General features: G+C 33.0%; 1 protein-coding gene across 2 annotated transcripts; it reads left to right on the plus strand.

The window, feature by feature from the left end:
* The first annotated feature begins 238 nt into the window (after positions 1-238).
* LOC130816009 (pescadillo homolog) lies at positions 239-14,652 on the plus strand. 2 transcript variants are annotated; one of them, XM_057682574.1, is made up of 14 exons: positions 239-628; positions 1,611-1,688; positions 7,812-7,891; positions 7,983-8,068; positions 8,723-8,971; positions 9,058-9,183; positions 9,271-9,355; positions 9,451-9,561; positions 10,046-10,139; positions 10,929-11,167; positions 11,605-11,712; positions 13,047-13,168; positions 13,762-13,981; positions 14,203-14,652. In XM_057682574.1, exons 3-14 carry the CDS (start codon positions 7,868-7,870, stop codon positions 14,482-14,484), a joined length of 1,746 nt encoding a protein of 581 aa, XP_057538557.1. In that variant the 5' UTR covers positions 239-628; positions 1,611-1,688; positions 7,812-7,867; the 3' UTR covers positions 14,485-14,652. The 2 variants fall into 2 exon arrangements, with proteins under 2 accessions (XP_057538557.1, XP_057538558.1); XM_057682575.1 differs by lacking the exon at positions 1,611-1,688.
* The last annotated feature ends 1,243 nt before the right edge of the window (positions 14,653-15,895 follow it).

The following is a 15,895-nucleotide window of genomic DNA, read 5'->3' on the forward strand; positions in this document are numbered from 1 at the left end:
TGAATTAGTTTTAATAAATTTCTTTCATACACGAATTTAAATATTAACATAATTATATCAGAACAAAATATATATATAAATTTGCGATTACTAAAATAAAGAGATTCGAATTAAAATTATTATTTTATGAATTTTTGAGCACACAAAGTCCTTTGCAAGAATAAATATAAATAAATAAACTAAACAAATAAATAAATAAAATAAATATGATGAGTTAAAAGGGTTTTAAGTGGGTATTACTACCTCCCTAACTCAATTCACACTCCTCCCTTCTCCTTTCCTTCTTCCTTCTTTCTTTCCCTCCTTCCTTCCCTTCTCCCTCTACTGTGCCGCCAGGGCTGGCTGTTGTGCCGCCCCTTGTGACTGCCGGCCAGTTTCACGGCACCTCCTGCAAGATTCCCCAACCCCTGGCGTTTGATCTCAACCCTCACCACAGCAGCTGCGCGGCGTTTTTTCCCAACCGGCAGCCACACCACAGTGAACAGCCGTCCACCCTTCCACCACCAGAAACCACTTCACTCCCTGCGGCCAGCAACTAGCTGCTGTGACAGCAGCAGCCCTGAGCCGTGACTCCATCCACCACCACACTAACCACTCTTCTCTCCACCCCTTTCTCTTGTTCACCTGAGTAAGCCATATCCTCTTCCCTTATTGATTTTCTCTTGTTTTTAATTGAAATTGTTATCAAGTTTATGATTTTAGTATTGATTTTTGTATTATTTTCATTGAATCTTTTTGTGGGTAAGAGTTTGATTGATGAATTGAACATATTTATGATTTAGGGTTTGAAGTATGATTAGAAATTATGGGTTGTGTGTTGATTGTGTATAAATTTGATTTAATCTTATCATGGGTAATAGAAATGGTGTTATCCTTGAGCATGAAATAATTAGGGTTTGATTTAGAAATGAGATTACTAGTAGTGTGTGCATTGTATGCTACTTTGGTGGTGTTATGATTAGTTGAAATAACATGAGTTGGTTTAAGACTTGGTTAATTATTGTTGTGATAATTAGTAATGATTTTGATTAAACTTGACTATAGTTATGATTTTGGTGGTGAAATTGGGAGTAAGAGATGCTAATTGTTGTGACTTGATTGTTGTGGATTACAAGTACTCGTATTAGGTCGTCATTAAATTTATAAATACATAATTTTAGTAAGGCCACGAGAATAATATCAACTTATTGTAGAAGGTTGTTAAGTTACTTGTGGTGATGCTCGATTGTAATCTTTCTAGCTTTGGAGAATGTAGCGAAAGATGTCGCAATGACCACTTTAAGAATTTTCATCATGTCATATTAGTGTTATATTTAACATTGTGAGACTTAAGTGTGAATTGTTGTTTTATTTTTAAGATAATGTGAATCGTTATAACTCAAAGTTAGTTGATGTAAGGAAACGGTTCACATAATCCTTTTATTCTTTTGTCGATGGAAAGACTTATGTTATTGTTGAACCAATGATTATGATTGGTGTTGAATGAGTTGCGTACGTGCTAGAAGTGATTGAAAACTTGTCATGAATGAATGATAGTGGTTACTTTGGCTTTTAGCTGGTATGACAAAGTAGTTAAGGAAACTTATTAGTTCTATTCCTAACTTGTATAGGTTCCCAGTTCATAAGAGGAAAGTAGAACCTTAGTTGGGTGACTTTTGTAACATTTAATCGTGCAGTGATGCTTGCAGGTACGTACACGCAGTAATTAACTATCATATTCATTGTTTCAAAGTACTATCAATATTTCGTGATTATATGCATCGTATTAGAAATTATAGAGCGCCGGAAAGTAAACTATGCTATCGAATAGTCATAATAATGGTATAGGCAAGTAGATAGAAAGCACTAGGAGACTATGAGAACAAATTCCTAAATAGTAGAGAACGCACTATGGTTGCATGTGGTATCGAATTGATTCCCTAGTTATTGAGCCTTGGTTTTGATTAGTTGGTGTGACTCAACTTGGATTTATGTCCAGTTGATTTAGTAGTCCCCTTGGTGAGAATCGACGGGATCACCGTAAGGGGGGTATGAGCATACTTTTGTCATTGGGCGCCGGGTGGCCGATACCGCCCCTTGACCGAGGTGTTACCATGCGGGCCTTGCAAATCCCAATATGGTGGCCTCTTCACTGGATTGGTACACTAGTGTGTTAGTTTTTTTCAAAGGTAGGACCTGAGAGGGTCAGCTGGAGGGGGTATGAGCTCATACTTTGCCATGGGCGCCGGGTGGTCGATAATGCCCTTGGCCGTGTCACTACCATGAATAAAGAAAAGATCTACTACTTTTGAATATACTTTGAGGGATTAGTAGTTGAAAGAGAAATCATGAGTAAATATAAGGGTTTAGACAGATGAGTAGATTCGTTATTGTTGTGCTATGTTATCATCTATCCCCTTGTTTTATGATTCTAATTGTGATAAGTTCATTGAATACTGACGTGTATCTGTTTGTTGTTGTTTGTTTATGACTCTCTATGATGTTCCTGGTATGATACATTTGGCTATGGTCATTATGTTGAGCAGTAGGAGGATCATAGTTTGACATAATAGGTATAGGAGCTTCTTTTGCATTACATACGGGAGAAATGAGTGAGAATCTTAAAGAGTACAATAATCTTATTGCCTACGTATAGTTTCTTTTTAATTAAGTTGGTTATGTCTTGAGTTTGAGGCACATGTCCTCCTTTGTATAAGTTATTTCCGTTGCGTTGTTTTTTTGTGGCTTGTATGTTTAAATGGTTTATCATTCTTGTATCTTTCTTCAAACCCAAGCGTTTACATTGGAATCACGATCCATGCTTAGCATGTCGACTGAAGATTACGCGATGAGCATTCCGCCGTGATATTTTGTTACAGGGTCGATGATGCCTCTTTTCTATTATGTTTTATTGATCGCGTTTTTTTATAGTGCGTCAAATTTTAGGGCAGATGTTGCCGAAATTCCCGCACAATCTTGTTTGGAGTTTTCTAATCCCTTTAATTAAATCAATCAAACTTTAACCATTTTATTTCTTATTCATTTTATATTTTATTTTATTTTTAATGTAACTCTTGAATTTCCTCCGTTCCGTTGCGGTTTTGGTTCTGTATAGAGGGTTGGAAATTCAGGGGTGTTACAGGTGGTTACTAGAGCCAGTGATTCCTATTTTAAACGCTTCGTGTTTCTTTAATGATACTTTTTGTAGTTAAACTATTTTGAGAGTATGGGTAGACTTGGGTTAGGTGCATTATACATGTTCATGCATATTGATTATTATTGCATATGCAATTATATGCCTATGAGTACGATCGTTGCAGTTATTCTTTATGATTATGTTATGGATATGGCTGTGACATAACAATTGACATTTTATAGTAGTAGTTTTGAACATGTATGGCAATTTTAAAGCAATTATTGCAATTATGTGTTATGTATAAGCTATCGCTATACAAATATAAAAGATGATATTTGAAATCTTAGCTAGTTTGTGGCATCTTGTACTTTTATTAGGGGTGATGCTTATATAACCTAAGCTTTATATGTTTGGATACACGCGCGCGCGCGCGCGCACACACACACACACACACATATATATATATATATATATATATATTTATATATTTATACACACACACACACATACACATATATATATATTTACACACACACATATATATATATATATATATATATATATATATATATATTTATACATACACACACACACACACACACACACACATATATATATATATATATATATATATATATATATATATATTTATACATACACACACACACACACACACACACACACACACACACATATATATATATATATATATATATATATATATTTATACATACACACACACACACACACACACACACATATATATATATATATATATATATATATATATATATGTGTGTGTGTGTGTGTGTGTGTGTATTTTTCTTAACATAAACTAGTATGTGTATAATATTGGTTGATTATGTGCTTTACTTTCACTCTTTAGTAGTTTATTTACATTTTATTTAGACAAGCTTATTAGTTCATCTTAGTCTTGAAGTTATTTCCTTGTTAATCAAATGATAATGAAATTCTTTTTGATTTCTTTTGTTGTGGTAATGATACCAATTTAGTGATTTTTGACTAAGTTATAATTTGCTAAAGTTACAAGGGAAATGTAAATTGATGTAATTTTCAATTTCTTTTTAAGTGTTGGACTTTTTAAGGCTAAATATGAAATGATATTGTAAAATGTGTCTAATATAACTCTATGAGTAATTTAATGTGAAACGTATATGAATATGCTTCTAGAAGTGTAACATCATTATATTTTGCATTATTGTCTGAAACCTTTTAATTAATAATTGAGGTTATCGTAGTGACACTGTTAGGGCCAGTAGTCGTACAAGCAAGAGTATAAGTGTTTTAAATAAGAATAAGAACAAGAGATGTAATATGATAAAAAGTTACACATCATTGTGAATAAATTCAAACTTATAAAATAGTTTTATATTTAAAGATAATGGTATGATTAGGTTATAACTATAGAGCAGGTCGAGTTCAACTGGGATCTTAGGACATGTCACATGTTTTGAAGGATTATGGTAATTAAAGTCGTTAAAATGTAATGCATTGAAGTTAAAAGAGACTCTTGATAGTGTTTGATTGTAAGATGATGTTACCTTTTGGTTTGATCAATTAGTAATTTCGTGAATGTAGTTTTAAAATTCTAGGTGTTGTAAAACATTTATGATATTGATCTAGTTGATGTTGATCATAGGGGTTGTGTACTTTTAATAGGAATTTAGAAATTTTTGTGTGTTATGTTTATTCAAGTTTCAAATTGGTTAAATTGAGGTTATTGATATTAGAAATTGACTATAGTTACATTAATGCTGAGTTTTAGTGTAACATTATTATGTTTATCAATTTATGTTTTCAAAGTTATACAATAATGGAGTTTGATGTTTTCGTGATAAAAATTAAGCTAATTGGGTGATATTATATTTGATAGTTCTAAGTCAAGCATATTATGTTGTGAGACTTTAAGAATGAACTGAGAATAAAGATAGTTCTTAATGATAATGTTGATGTGTTTATCAATTACTAGATCGAGTTTATTCCCTTTACTTTAGTATGGAATTACATACCATAAAGGTTCTTTGACGTTAATTATAGTGTTTGTTAAGTAGAAATTGTTTTCAAAATAATATTTGCTTCGGATGATATATTGAAGTAGTCCTTTAGTTACTTTATTGGAATCTTTACCCAAAAAGACTTGATTATATATTTATTTATTTGTTTATTTTTTATATCAAGAGAGAAAACTTTATTAGCAAGTTTTCTTAGTTGTGGGAAGACATGAAGATTACTTTGTGGTAAGTTAAAAGAAAAAAAAGTGATTCGCACGAACAGTGAAAACAAAAATATATGAATTTTAGAGTTGGGTAATGAAAGTTCCGAAACGGTAAATGAAGTCCTAAGAAGTTTTCAAAATGGGTTGTAGTGAAAAGGTTTTTTTTGTATCGGTAATCAGGATTAAATACATGTAACCAATAATAATAAAAAGAAAATTAATATGAAGCGATATTTCAATACATATTCGATTATGGAGGAAGTCGCCACTAAGACTGGCATTAGGACATAGCATTTCGAGTTCATGTTATATACCATAGTCATTGCATTAGGAGATAACCGTGATTTATTTGGTTAAGACTTAGAGTTTGATGACATATATGTTTCCTTGCTTATGACTTATGGTTAAACCATTTCTGAAGTAAAGATTGAGTGAAAATTAAAAGACAAGGCTTGTGGAACTCAAATGTATTTAAAGATTATTTGGAATTTAATGTAAGGGCGATGTCATTCTCAAAGGGTGAAGAGATAGTTGAGTTAGAGTTGTCACATTATACGTGTCCTGTTTGAGATATAGAGTTTCGGGTATTGAAATGTGAATTGTGATTGTTTTAGTGTTCATTGACATTTTAAGAGTAATTATCAAGAATGTTGTCTTCTAAAGAAATTGAGTGCCTAATGGTCTTAGTTTGGGGGGGGGGGGGGGAGGGGAACTTATATCTAAAGCACCTAAATAAATAAATAAGAAGTATAGTAGGGAGTGAATGATTACTGAGAGTTAATAGTGAAGAACAATATCCTTGCACAAATTAAATTAAAAGAGGTTGTTAGTAATAAAGAGTTTTCTAAGAATAAGAATGATCTAAGGTGTTGTATTAGTTAATGCAACATCAATGGGCTAGATATCTTATTATTATGTATTAACGAGATACTTTATCTTATGTATAGAGTAGAATGGAAGTATATATGACAAGGTGGACGATATAATGATTAAAGAAGAAATATGACTAAATTGGCAAGTTTATGTATTTTAAATAAGGGCAATTGGAAATGTCATGAAAATCAAAGATTAATAGACGAGCTGAGGTGAATGAGGTAACAGTACGAAAATAGTGAAATGTAACCAATATTCGAGAAGAAGAGGATTTGAAGTTTAGGTCCCACATTACTTTGTAAGAGAAAAGAAAGTAGTGTTATGTGACGTTAGTTATGATTTTTTCTTTATTAACTTTTTAGTCATTTTCATATCATTTTTTTAGTCATTTTCATATTATTACTTTGTAAATGAAACGTATCCAATATTGGTTTTTTATTTATTATTTTTTTAGTTGTTTTCATATCATTCGCAGTTAGTAAGTACGAACAGCTTCTTTGGCTTTTTTTGAATCAAACCACTTGTTCGTAGTTAGTAAGTGTGAACAGACCCATACCTCAGGTTTGAGATTTAGGCGCTTACATTTGGAAATAAGTTGATTTTGCTCTTATTTATTTGGTGCTTTTTTTTTTTTTTTTTTTATAATTAATTTTACTCTTACAAATTTGGCCCAAAACTAGTTAACTAACCTAACCCTACTTGCCGTCCCATTCCCACTCCCACTCACACTCCCCTAATCCTAATTTTTATTCTGTCCCTGCTCCCTCATTCAGTTTCTTTTCCTCAAAACCTAATTCATTACATGTCTTTTCTCATTCTACTCATTCCAATATCTTATCATTCACCTATTTCTCACGGCGAAACCCACCCTTTTTTCCTTATTTCTTTTCCAATCTCTTCATATTACCTTTGATTTTTAGTCTTTCTACTCTTCAAGGTTATTCTATTGATTTTATCTTTTATTTTGTTCTTTTTTTGGTTTAAATTAAGTTTTTCGTGTGTTTTTGTATGTGTTGTTTAATCTTCATGTTTTCCTTCTGTTTTTTTTCTTATTTGTTCATTATTTTGAATGTGTTCATTAGTTTGTATGTGTTTTTCTTCATGGCTAAACCCTTTTGTTTGTATTCATTAGTTTGTATTGTGTTTATTAGTGATTTTTTTTTTATATTTTAATTAATGTATTTCTGTGTATTTCTGTTTTTCTTGTGTTATTACTGATTTTCGTTTTTTTTGAATTTTTATGCATCTGGTTTTGTCCAGATTCTTCTGGTATTTTTTAATTTTGTTCTTTTTAAATTTTTGGTCCAAATTCTGTTTCTCTTATTAAGCATGCATTATTATCTGTTTTTAAGGGAAAATTTGGTCATGTATAATTACAAAGTGATCACTTTGAGAAATAGACAAAGTATATGGGTCTGTCATAATGTAAGACAATTTCATACAAGACGAGCTATAATAATAAAAATAATACTTCTATTTTTGAGTTTTAGTTAAAAAATAAACCTAAAAAATAAAGTCCGTGGCCTGCAAGCTATTCTCGTACTTAGTCAACAAGCATAAGTAAACCCTGCCTCTTCGATCCTGCAGTTTTATTTTAGAGTTCAGGAATCAGAAAGCAAGGTTTTCCTATCTAGAAGACAACCATGCCGAAACATTACAGACCTCCGGTGAGTTTTTCATTAATGCATCTTCATACTTTTTTCTTCCGTCTTTAACTATTTCTCATCATTATTCCTTTTTCTCTTTGTCGTTGTTTAGGGCAAGAAAAAGGAAGGAAACGCCGCCAAGTATGTTACTCGTTCCCAGGCCGTCAAGCAACTTCAAGTCACTCTTCCTCTCTTCAGGTATTCCTTTTTCCTTCTTTTTTCTGCTTTTCCTCTTTTTTTTTTTGACAATTTGATTGCTGCTATTACAATTCTAGTCACTATTGTTTTACTTAAATCTCCTGCTGATTGTCATTGTGAGGTGTTTGTTTTGGTTGGAAAGTATTTTACAATGGAAAAATGCAAATGATAATTGATTTTAGTTTGTTTGGTTTGATGGAAAACTTTTACACTTTGTTGGATTGAGGAAAGTGGAGGGGACATAAGGGGAGGAATTCAAAGGCCTATAATTTCCGTTGTTTCTATACCAATTTTGGAGTGGACTTATTTGGATACTATTTACTAATGGATAATGCATATGATAATTAATTTTCTTTTGTTTAATTTGACGGAAAACTATTAGGAAAAATTGATGGGTTGAGGATGGAAGAGCGGTTAACTGTCATTTTTTAATTTGAGAAGAATTTTCTCAAAGTAATGAGAAACTCCTTTCCGCCCTAGTTTTTTGTTTTTAGTTCCTTTGTCAAACCAAACTAATGAAAATGGGAAGAACAATTTTTTCATGGCGATGATTCCCCCCTAAACCAAACACCCGGTGGCCGGTATGAAGATTGATTTTGAACCTCTTTGTTTTCCTGTATGTTTACTTATTTTTCATCTCTCTGTTATCTTCAGGAAACTATGCATTTGGAAGGGTATATATCCTCGAGACCCTAAGAAGAAAATCAAAGGAAATCATCAAACTTACTATCATACAAAGGATGTAGCTTTCATCCTTCATGATCCCCTTCTGAATAAACATCGTGAAATCAGAGCCCATGAGAAGAAGATTAGAAAAGCAAGGGCTAAGAAGAATATGCAGCGTGCTTTTCGTCTTGAACAAAACAAACCCACTTACAATTTAGATAGGCAAATCATTGAGAGGTGTTTATTAGTGTTGTATTATCAAAGCTTTTGTCTTTCTTGTTTTTTTGTTCTATTTCATCTAATTTTCTTGTGGTGTGATTCAGGTACCCAAGGTTTATTGATGCACTAGGAGATTTGGATGATGCTCTTACCATGGTTCACCTCTTTGCTGCTTTGCCAACATTACAGAATGAACAAATTGATGTAAAGCATATCCATAATTCACGTAGGTAGGTTAAGCGACAACAATTTACCTTTGAATTGGCTAACACTGGGGTTATATACTCTCATACTCATGATACATTGCCTTGGTTTAGGTTAAGTCATGAATGGCAAGCATACATTGCTTGTACTCACAAGCTGCGCAAAACTTTCGTTTCAGTGAAAGGGATTTATTATCAGGTAATTAGGTATCACATGAAATATTAGTTTCTGCAACTTCTGTGACAATTTTGGATTATATATTCTAATCATATGTTTTTTTATTCATGTGGTAGGCTGAGGTGCAGGGACAAAAAATAGTTTGGGTAGTTCCCCATTCACTACAACAAGTCGTGACTGCTGATGTTGATTTTAAAGTGATGTTAACATTTTTGGAATTCTATGAGGTAATGGTGGCTCTTTTTTTTGAGTGCAACTTTTTTTCTAGTTCAGCTAAATAGCAACCTTTGTTTTATACTATTCTTGTGAATAATATGAAATTATGCATTAGTAAACTTCATAGCTATCTGGATTTGATTGTTGATACATAATCTTATATTTATATTTATATTTATATAGTAAAAAAATGTAGTCCAAGTCAGTATGTCAATAATGTGAAAAATCAACTAGAGTCAACTAAAAAAAAAAATTATATAAAGTGTTTTATTAATGTTCTTGTACAATTACCTTGTGTACTTACACTTACTTATCCATGCTATTCATGTTCTCAAATAGCAAGTTTTCTTAAGTTTAATTTTTTATTCTAAAGCCAGGGTATTCATTAATAATAATGCCTGTGCTTAACATCCTACAATACATTTTAGCCTACATTTTCTAACATCTGTTATCATGCGCTGAAACTTTTTAACTCTCGTTTTTGTACTGCTGCAGACACTTCTTGCTTTTGTGAACTTCAAACTTTACCACTCCATAGGTGTGAAGTATCCACCAATTTTGGATCCTCGCTTGGAATCATTAGCAGCAGGTATCCTCTCAAGTCTTCCCCCCTCCAAAAAATGTGTACATTGAGCTTTTGTTATTATGTCGTTTTATTTTGACTTGGAGAGAGAGTTCTCTGGTGTTGGCTGACTTTCAAAGTTTCAAATGGTGTTGTATCCTTTGTGGAAGTGTTTTGAAAAATGTTTACACCTTATGGACTTTTCTTGTGATACTTCAAAACAATTTCATGAAATTTAGTTTCAACAAGCTTGAGAAATCAATATTAAGAGAACTTTTTTTCCGTTTAAAGTTCCAAAGTATTTAATTTTGGAATTTGTCTTTTCCCTCATGTAATTTTTTTTGTTTCCGTATCCGTATTGGTGCGACCTTGTATATAAGATCGTGTGACTGCTATGAGTTTCACCAAATTTAGACATTTTTAGATAGGAGCCTAGAAGCATTTCAGGTGAAAATTGCATTGTTAGTGATTGTTTATGTATGTGGACTTGAGCATTTGAGTATATCTCTGCCAATGAATTATGTGTGACTTACCATTATAAATTGCCTCCTCTCTTTTGTTTGATTTTGTGCGACTTAAGTGTGGGAGGCCAGTATGGGTCACCGTTTATAGCAGCGTGTGAATCTAAAAATTTTAGCAGATATACTTGAAAAATTGTGTCAAGAAAAAATGTATTATGGAGATATGTTTTACTTTTTTGGGCAGTCTTTCTAGGGTATAATTGTTTCATGTTTTCATCAGGGAGGCGGGTATAAGATTGTGAAATCTCACTACTCTTAAGTCCCTTATTTGCCGATTTTTTCGTTTGTACTGCAGATCTATATGCACTCTCAAGATACATTGCTACTAAACCCGAGCAACAAGAGAAACAATTACAAGGATATCCAGATGAATCAGAGCTAACGCTGGGACAACTTCATCATCAGCTCGCATCCAATGAGCCTGGAGCCTTGATGCATCTTGTTGAAGAAGCCGAGATAGAGGATGATGGAGATGAAGAAACAAAGGAGTGCAAATCTCTTTTTGAGAATGCGACATTCTTTTTGACTAGAGAGGTGGTTTTTCTTTTATCCAATGTTGTAAATTTTTTCTTCTAGAGTTGACACAATTGAAAATTTCATTGTTATCATGTTTTATACATATCGTAGCACATGCAATTGCTACCGCATTTGGCTGGCAAATGATTGATCAGTCTCTTAAAATTGTGCTTCTTTATATTATGTTATCCTGTGGACAAGTTTTTTTACTTGGTGTGGCATGCCCTATTCAGGGTGTGAACAATTTTTTTTTCTTACGTAGTTCAATTTTTTTGTGTTTCTTATTGAAATCTTGTTCTTAACTTAATGTGATGTTTGTTTTTATCTCATTGTGTACCATATTCTTACTTTTTATGATCTTGTCTTCGAACGAGATTCCATTTTTGTTCTTGATTATATAAGAATGCATTGCAAAAAATTCATTAGTGCATGTTTTAATGTAAATTTGAATTTAGGTTCCAAGGGAGCCGTTGCTTTTTGTCATCTCGGCCTTTGGTGGGAAGGTTTCTTGGGAGGGAGATGGAGCTCCATTTGGGGAGTCTGATCCTAGCATTACTCATCAGGTAAGCTGTCATGCTTTGATTCCCATGATTAATGTATCGGTTTGGAGCATGAAGGCGTTTACGTTTTATATTTTCTATACTTGTGTTGCGTCGAGGTAAACTGGCATGCTTGAATTTTCATGATCCATTGAATTATATTATATTTTTCTCTCTGAAGTTATACCATTTTTTTGTATGTTCATTGTTCAGTGCGTTCTTTGAAGCTATTTTACTATGTGTGCGTGTAAATACCATTGTATCAAACATGTTCCATCATCCATGTTTTTCGAGACATGTAAACACAGTCCAAATATGTCAATCGCATTTTATTTTTTTTTTTCTGATATGGAGACTTTGAGCCTTTCATTTGTAAATACAAGCGTACACTTTTCTCATCGAATTTTAACTTCATCTCCATTTATATGATTACTTATCACATGATGTTTTTACTATGTATTTGCATTATTCTCTGTTGTGTACATACTATCTTTGACCTCTCTTAACTGCACAGGAGACTAGGTGGAGGACTTAATGACATTGAGCTAATGGAATATAATGAAATGTTGTGTGATGTATGTTCTTAAGACGATTTGAGTTTTGGTTTGACAATTGATGTGTTAGGTAAGGACTCCTTAGCATTGTTTAAGTGTCTAGTGTCTGTAAGGCAAGATGAGGAGTCAAAATTGTAAAGGGTTAATGCTGCTTGAAAGTTGGAATAGTTTACATGATCAATGCAAATTATGTTTTTTTGAAGTAGTCTTGTTAATTTGTCTTGCATGTTATCCTAGTGTTTTACTTGCATTGGAAATTTGATGAAAATCCTTTTGCAAATACACCTTTGTGTCATCTTTTACCATTCAAGTTGTTTTGAAGATATGTTTGACTTCCTAGATGGGTGTTGTGGAGGGAGGGAAAGATTTTAAAACTTCACCACCTATATTTCAAATTTACAAGCTAGGTATGAAAAAAATTTAAAGGTCAGAAGAAAAGTGAATTGCTTGGGAACTAAGTGTGTATTAGCCATGGAGTTAAGCTTGTGAAATTATTTATTCGTGGTTAAGAAACTTACTAGTCGTTAAACCTAATTTGATACGTAAGAAATGCTGTCTCTGATGATTGTATACGGGTTGATCTTGGTGATTTTGTGGAATTGCCTTGGTGTTGATCATATATATATTTTAATTGCAGTTGGCAAAGTAAATAGTTGCACTAATTGAGGTTTATGTTGTCATGTTGCTAGTTGAGGATTAATGTTTGACTTATACCCCCTTATCCCTTCCTACCCCTCTGGTTTTCTGTTAGCATTATGGACATGTGGATTAACTCTGCTGTTACTCTCCTTCTCTGTTTTGTAGATTGTTGATCGGCCAACTCAGAATCACATGTTCCTTTCTAGAGAATATATTCAGCCACAATGGGTCTTCGATTCCGTAAATGCTCGCATAATACTACCAACTGAGGATTATGTAGTGGGAAGGTATGTTGTGAGGATTTGATTTTCTTCTAAGTTGCATGGCTTTTTTTCTCATGTTGCTTTCAAGAAAGGATGAGTAGGAGAATATAAGTAGTTAAACATTGGAATTGATTTTCTTAGTCCTAGCTTACTAGGAGATTCTAGGATTGAATAAAGTATTTCTTCTGTTAGAAGATGGTTTTCAACATTGAATTGTTTTGGTTTATGTAGTTGACTCCATATTGTTGGGATTAAGGTTTTGGCATTATTGTATTTTTAAAAAGGGTTTTTATGTCTATATATATAATTTTTTTTGAAGTGATATGAGATATGAGAAATATTGGGATTTCTCATCTTGTTTTGGCATATTACTTGAGAAATCGCTTTGGGTTCTCATCTCAAGTGTCGTGGGCCAATGATTCCTTGCACAATGTGTTTGATATTCTGTATATATAAGTGCATCTTTTGACGAATAAATGTTTTCGTGACCATGGAGTTTGTCGTGCAGAGAAGCGTATTAGATCCTATATTCATTTACAAAGCTGTGTCTGAGTTTTAGATTTGGCTCATTATGTTTAGTTAAGCATGTGCTGAAGCCTTGTGCAATGTTTTTGTAGGATTCCTCCTCCACATTTGTCTCCCTTTGTTGATAATGAGGCAGAAGGGTATATCCCTGATTATGCACAAAAGATTAAGCAACTGCAGGCTGCTGCTAGGAAACAAGTACTGCCAGTGCCTGCTGTTGGAAATGAAGATCAGGATGACATTCTGGACCCACTATTGGAAGGCATTGCTGATCGTGTGGAAGCAAACAAGGCAGCTGAAAGAAAGCAAAAGGTACATCTTGTGGAAGTTAGGCATACAATTGGATAAGGTTTATCGTATTTGTCTAGGGGGATGAAACCCGCGTTCATTTTAGACTTGTGTTCTTTGTGTTACCGAATCACCTTCTTTAATATTTTCATCATGAGCAAGAAAGTTCAATGCGAGAAGGTGTCAGTTTGGCATGTTTATTTCCTTCTCTCTGATCTTTGAAGCTTTTAAAATGTTTGATGCAGATGTTGAGTCTTGAAAGACAATATCACGAAGAGTTGAAAATGGAACTTGAAGGTGTCAGCCATTCTGGTCCCAAGCAGCCGAGTACTAATGAAAACGTAGAGTCTCGTGATCAAGAGCGAACTGATGTGATTGATGACGAAGCCGAGGACATGTCAAAATCTTTAATGTCACGCAAGAAAAGAGGGCTTTATGAGTCGATGGTTATTCATAATCAACGCAAGAAAGCTAAGATTGAAAAGCTGGAGTCCAGAAAAAAAAAACTTGAAAAAAACCGAAAGTGAGCAACAAATTGAAGGAAGAGAAATTTTGCCTAGTAGTAATTTTGGTATTTGTATCTCAGATATCCACTTTGCTTTTTAATTATAATAACAGTTAATTTGAAAGTATTTTTACAAAGGTTTTTGGTTGTACTTTGTTGCATGCCGTTCTTAATTGTATAACTTTAGAACTGTTATTTTGCACATATTTTGGATAAGAATTTAGGAGAGAAAGGAAAAGAAGGAAAGGGTAAGGCAAATAAGGGGGCGAGGTAAGGGAATGAATGATAAGTAAAACTTTGTTTGAGAGGGTAATGAAGTTGAGTGATAACAATATTAATTATGATTTGATTCCTATTGACAAACAAGATGAAGGAAGTAAATGAAATTGAATTAAATTCCTATTCACAAGTGATGTGTATAGAATATACATCCATCAAGGAAGCATTATGATTCGAAAATCGAAATCTTATGTCAATATTGTTATTGTTCAAGTATTTTTTTTGACTTTAAAATCAGAATTATTGCGTTTTAGTCGTTAAATTAAATAATTTTTCATTTAAAAGCTTAAATTGTATGCAACTAGGCATTTTTCAATTATCTTAAGCTGCTATTGGCATGTGGTATAAATTTGATGTGCTTTTATTAATTGAACAAATTTAGATAATTTGAGTCTCAATTCCACATGCCAATTATTTTCCTTTTTTCCCTTCTAATTTTCCCTACTTTGGAATTTATATCTTAAAAAATACAAATGATCTCATAAAAGAATTATCTCCATTGAGTTGACTCATATATAATTAATGTGTTAAAGTGATTACTTTCAGTTTTAAAGTGATCAATTAAAAAAATAAACTAATAACATAGGTCCTTCTCAAGGTGAAACGGTGTCATACAAAACTGAATTGCCAGCGCAAAGTTTTATCTTGTACTCAACTCATTTATCTCATGTCTCGGAGTCTGGCTTCTTGGATAAACTTAAGTCTTATGTACACATTCCAAGCGCAGCATGCAATTGCTTTCCCCAAAAACAAATCAAATATACAATCAAAACTCGAATCAATTGACATAAATGCAGAAGCCGAAACCCAACAACTAACTTCTCTCCCATCAAATTCTATTTGCTTACATTATCAAAACTTAATGGGTAAGGAGTGTTAAGTAACTAAGTATAGTGATTCTAATTATACAACTGATGTAGATACCAAAAGATTTGTGACCGGATAAGTGTTCACTTTGAGTGGCTCTGTGGTTAGCTGAAAGTCTACATTGCAGTGTTTGATTACGTTGCCTACTACTGAAGCTGAATACATAGTTTTAACTTCTGCAGCTAAGGAGTCTATTTGGCGCAAAGGCCTTGTCGGTGAATTGTGTTTTGCACAGGATTTTGCTACAGTGTATTGTGATAGTCTAAGTGCAATTTGCTTTGCTATAG

Source organism: Amaranthus tricolor, chromosome 6 (genome assembly GCF_026212465.1).
Source record: "Amaranthus tricolor cultivar Red isolate AtriRed21 chromosome 6, ASM2621246v1, whole genome shotgun sequence".
Lineage (NCBI taxonomy): Eukaryota > Viridiplantae > Streptophyta > Magnoliopsida > Caryophyllales > Amaranthaceae > Amaranthus > Amaranthus tricolor.

Bases quoted from the DNA above. Each gene is read 5' to 3' on its own strand.
- LOC130816009 (XM_057682574.1), top strand. From the start codon at position 7,868: ATGCCGAAACATTACAGACCTCCG. The intron at 8,069-8,722 runs GTATTCCTTTTT...TGTTATCTTCAG, and splicing joins GTCACTCTTCCTCTCTTCAG to GAAACTATGCATTTGGAAGG. The intron at 11,713-13,046 runs GTAAGCTGTCAT...TCTGTTTTGTAG, and splicing joins ATCCTAGCATTACTCATCAG to ATTGTTGATCGGCCAACTCA.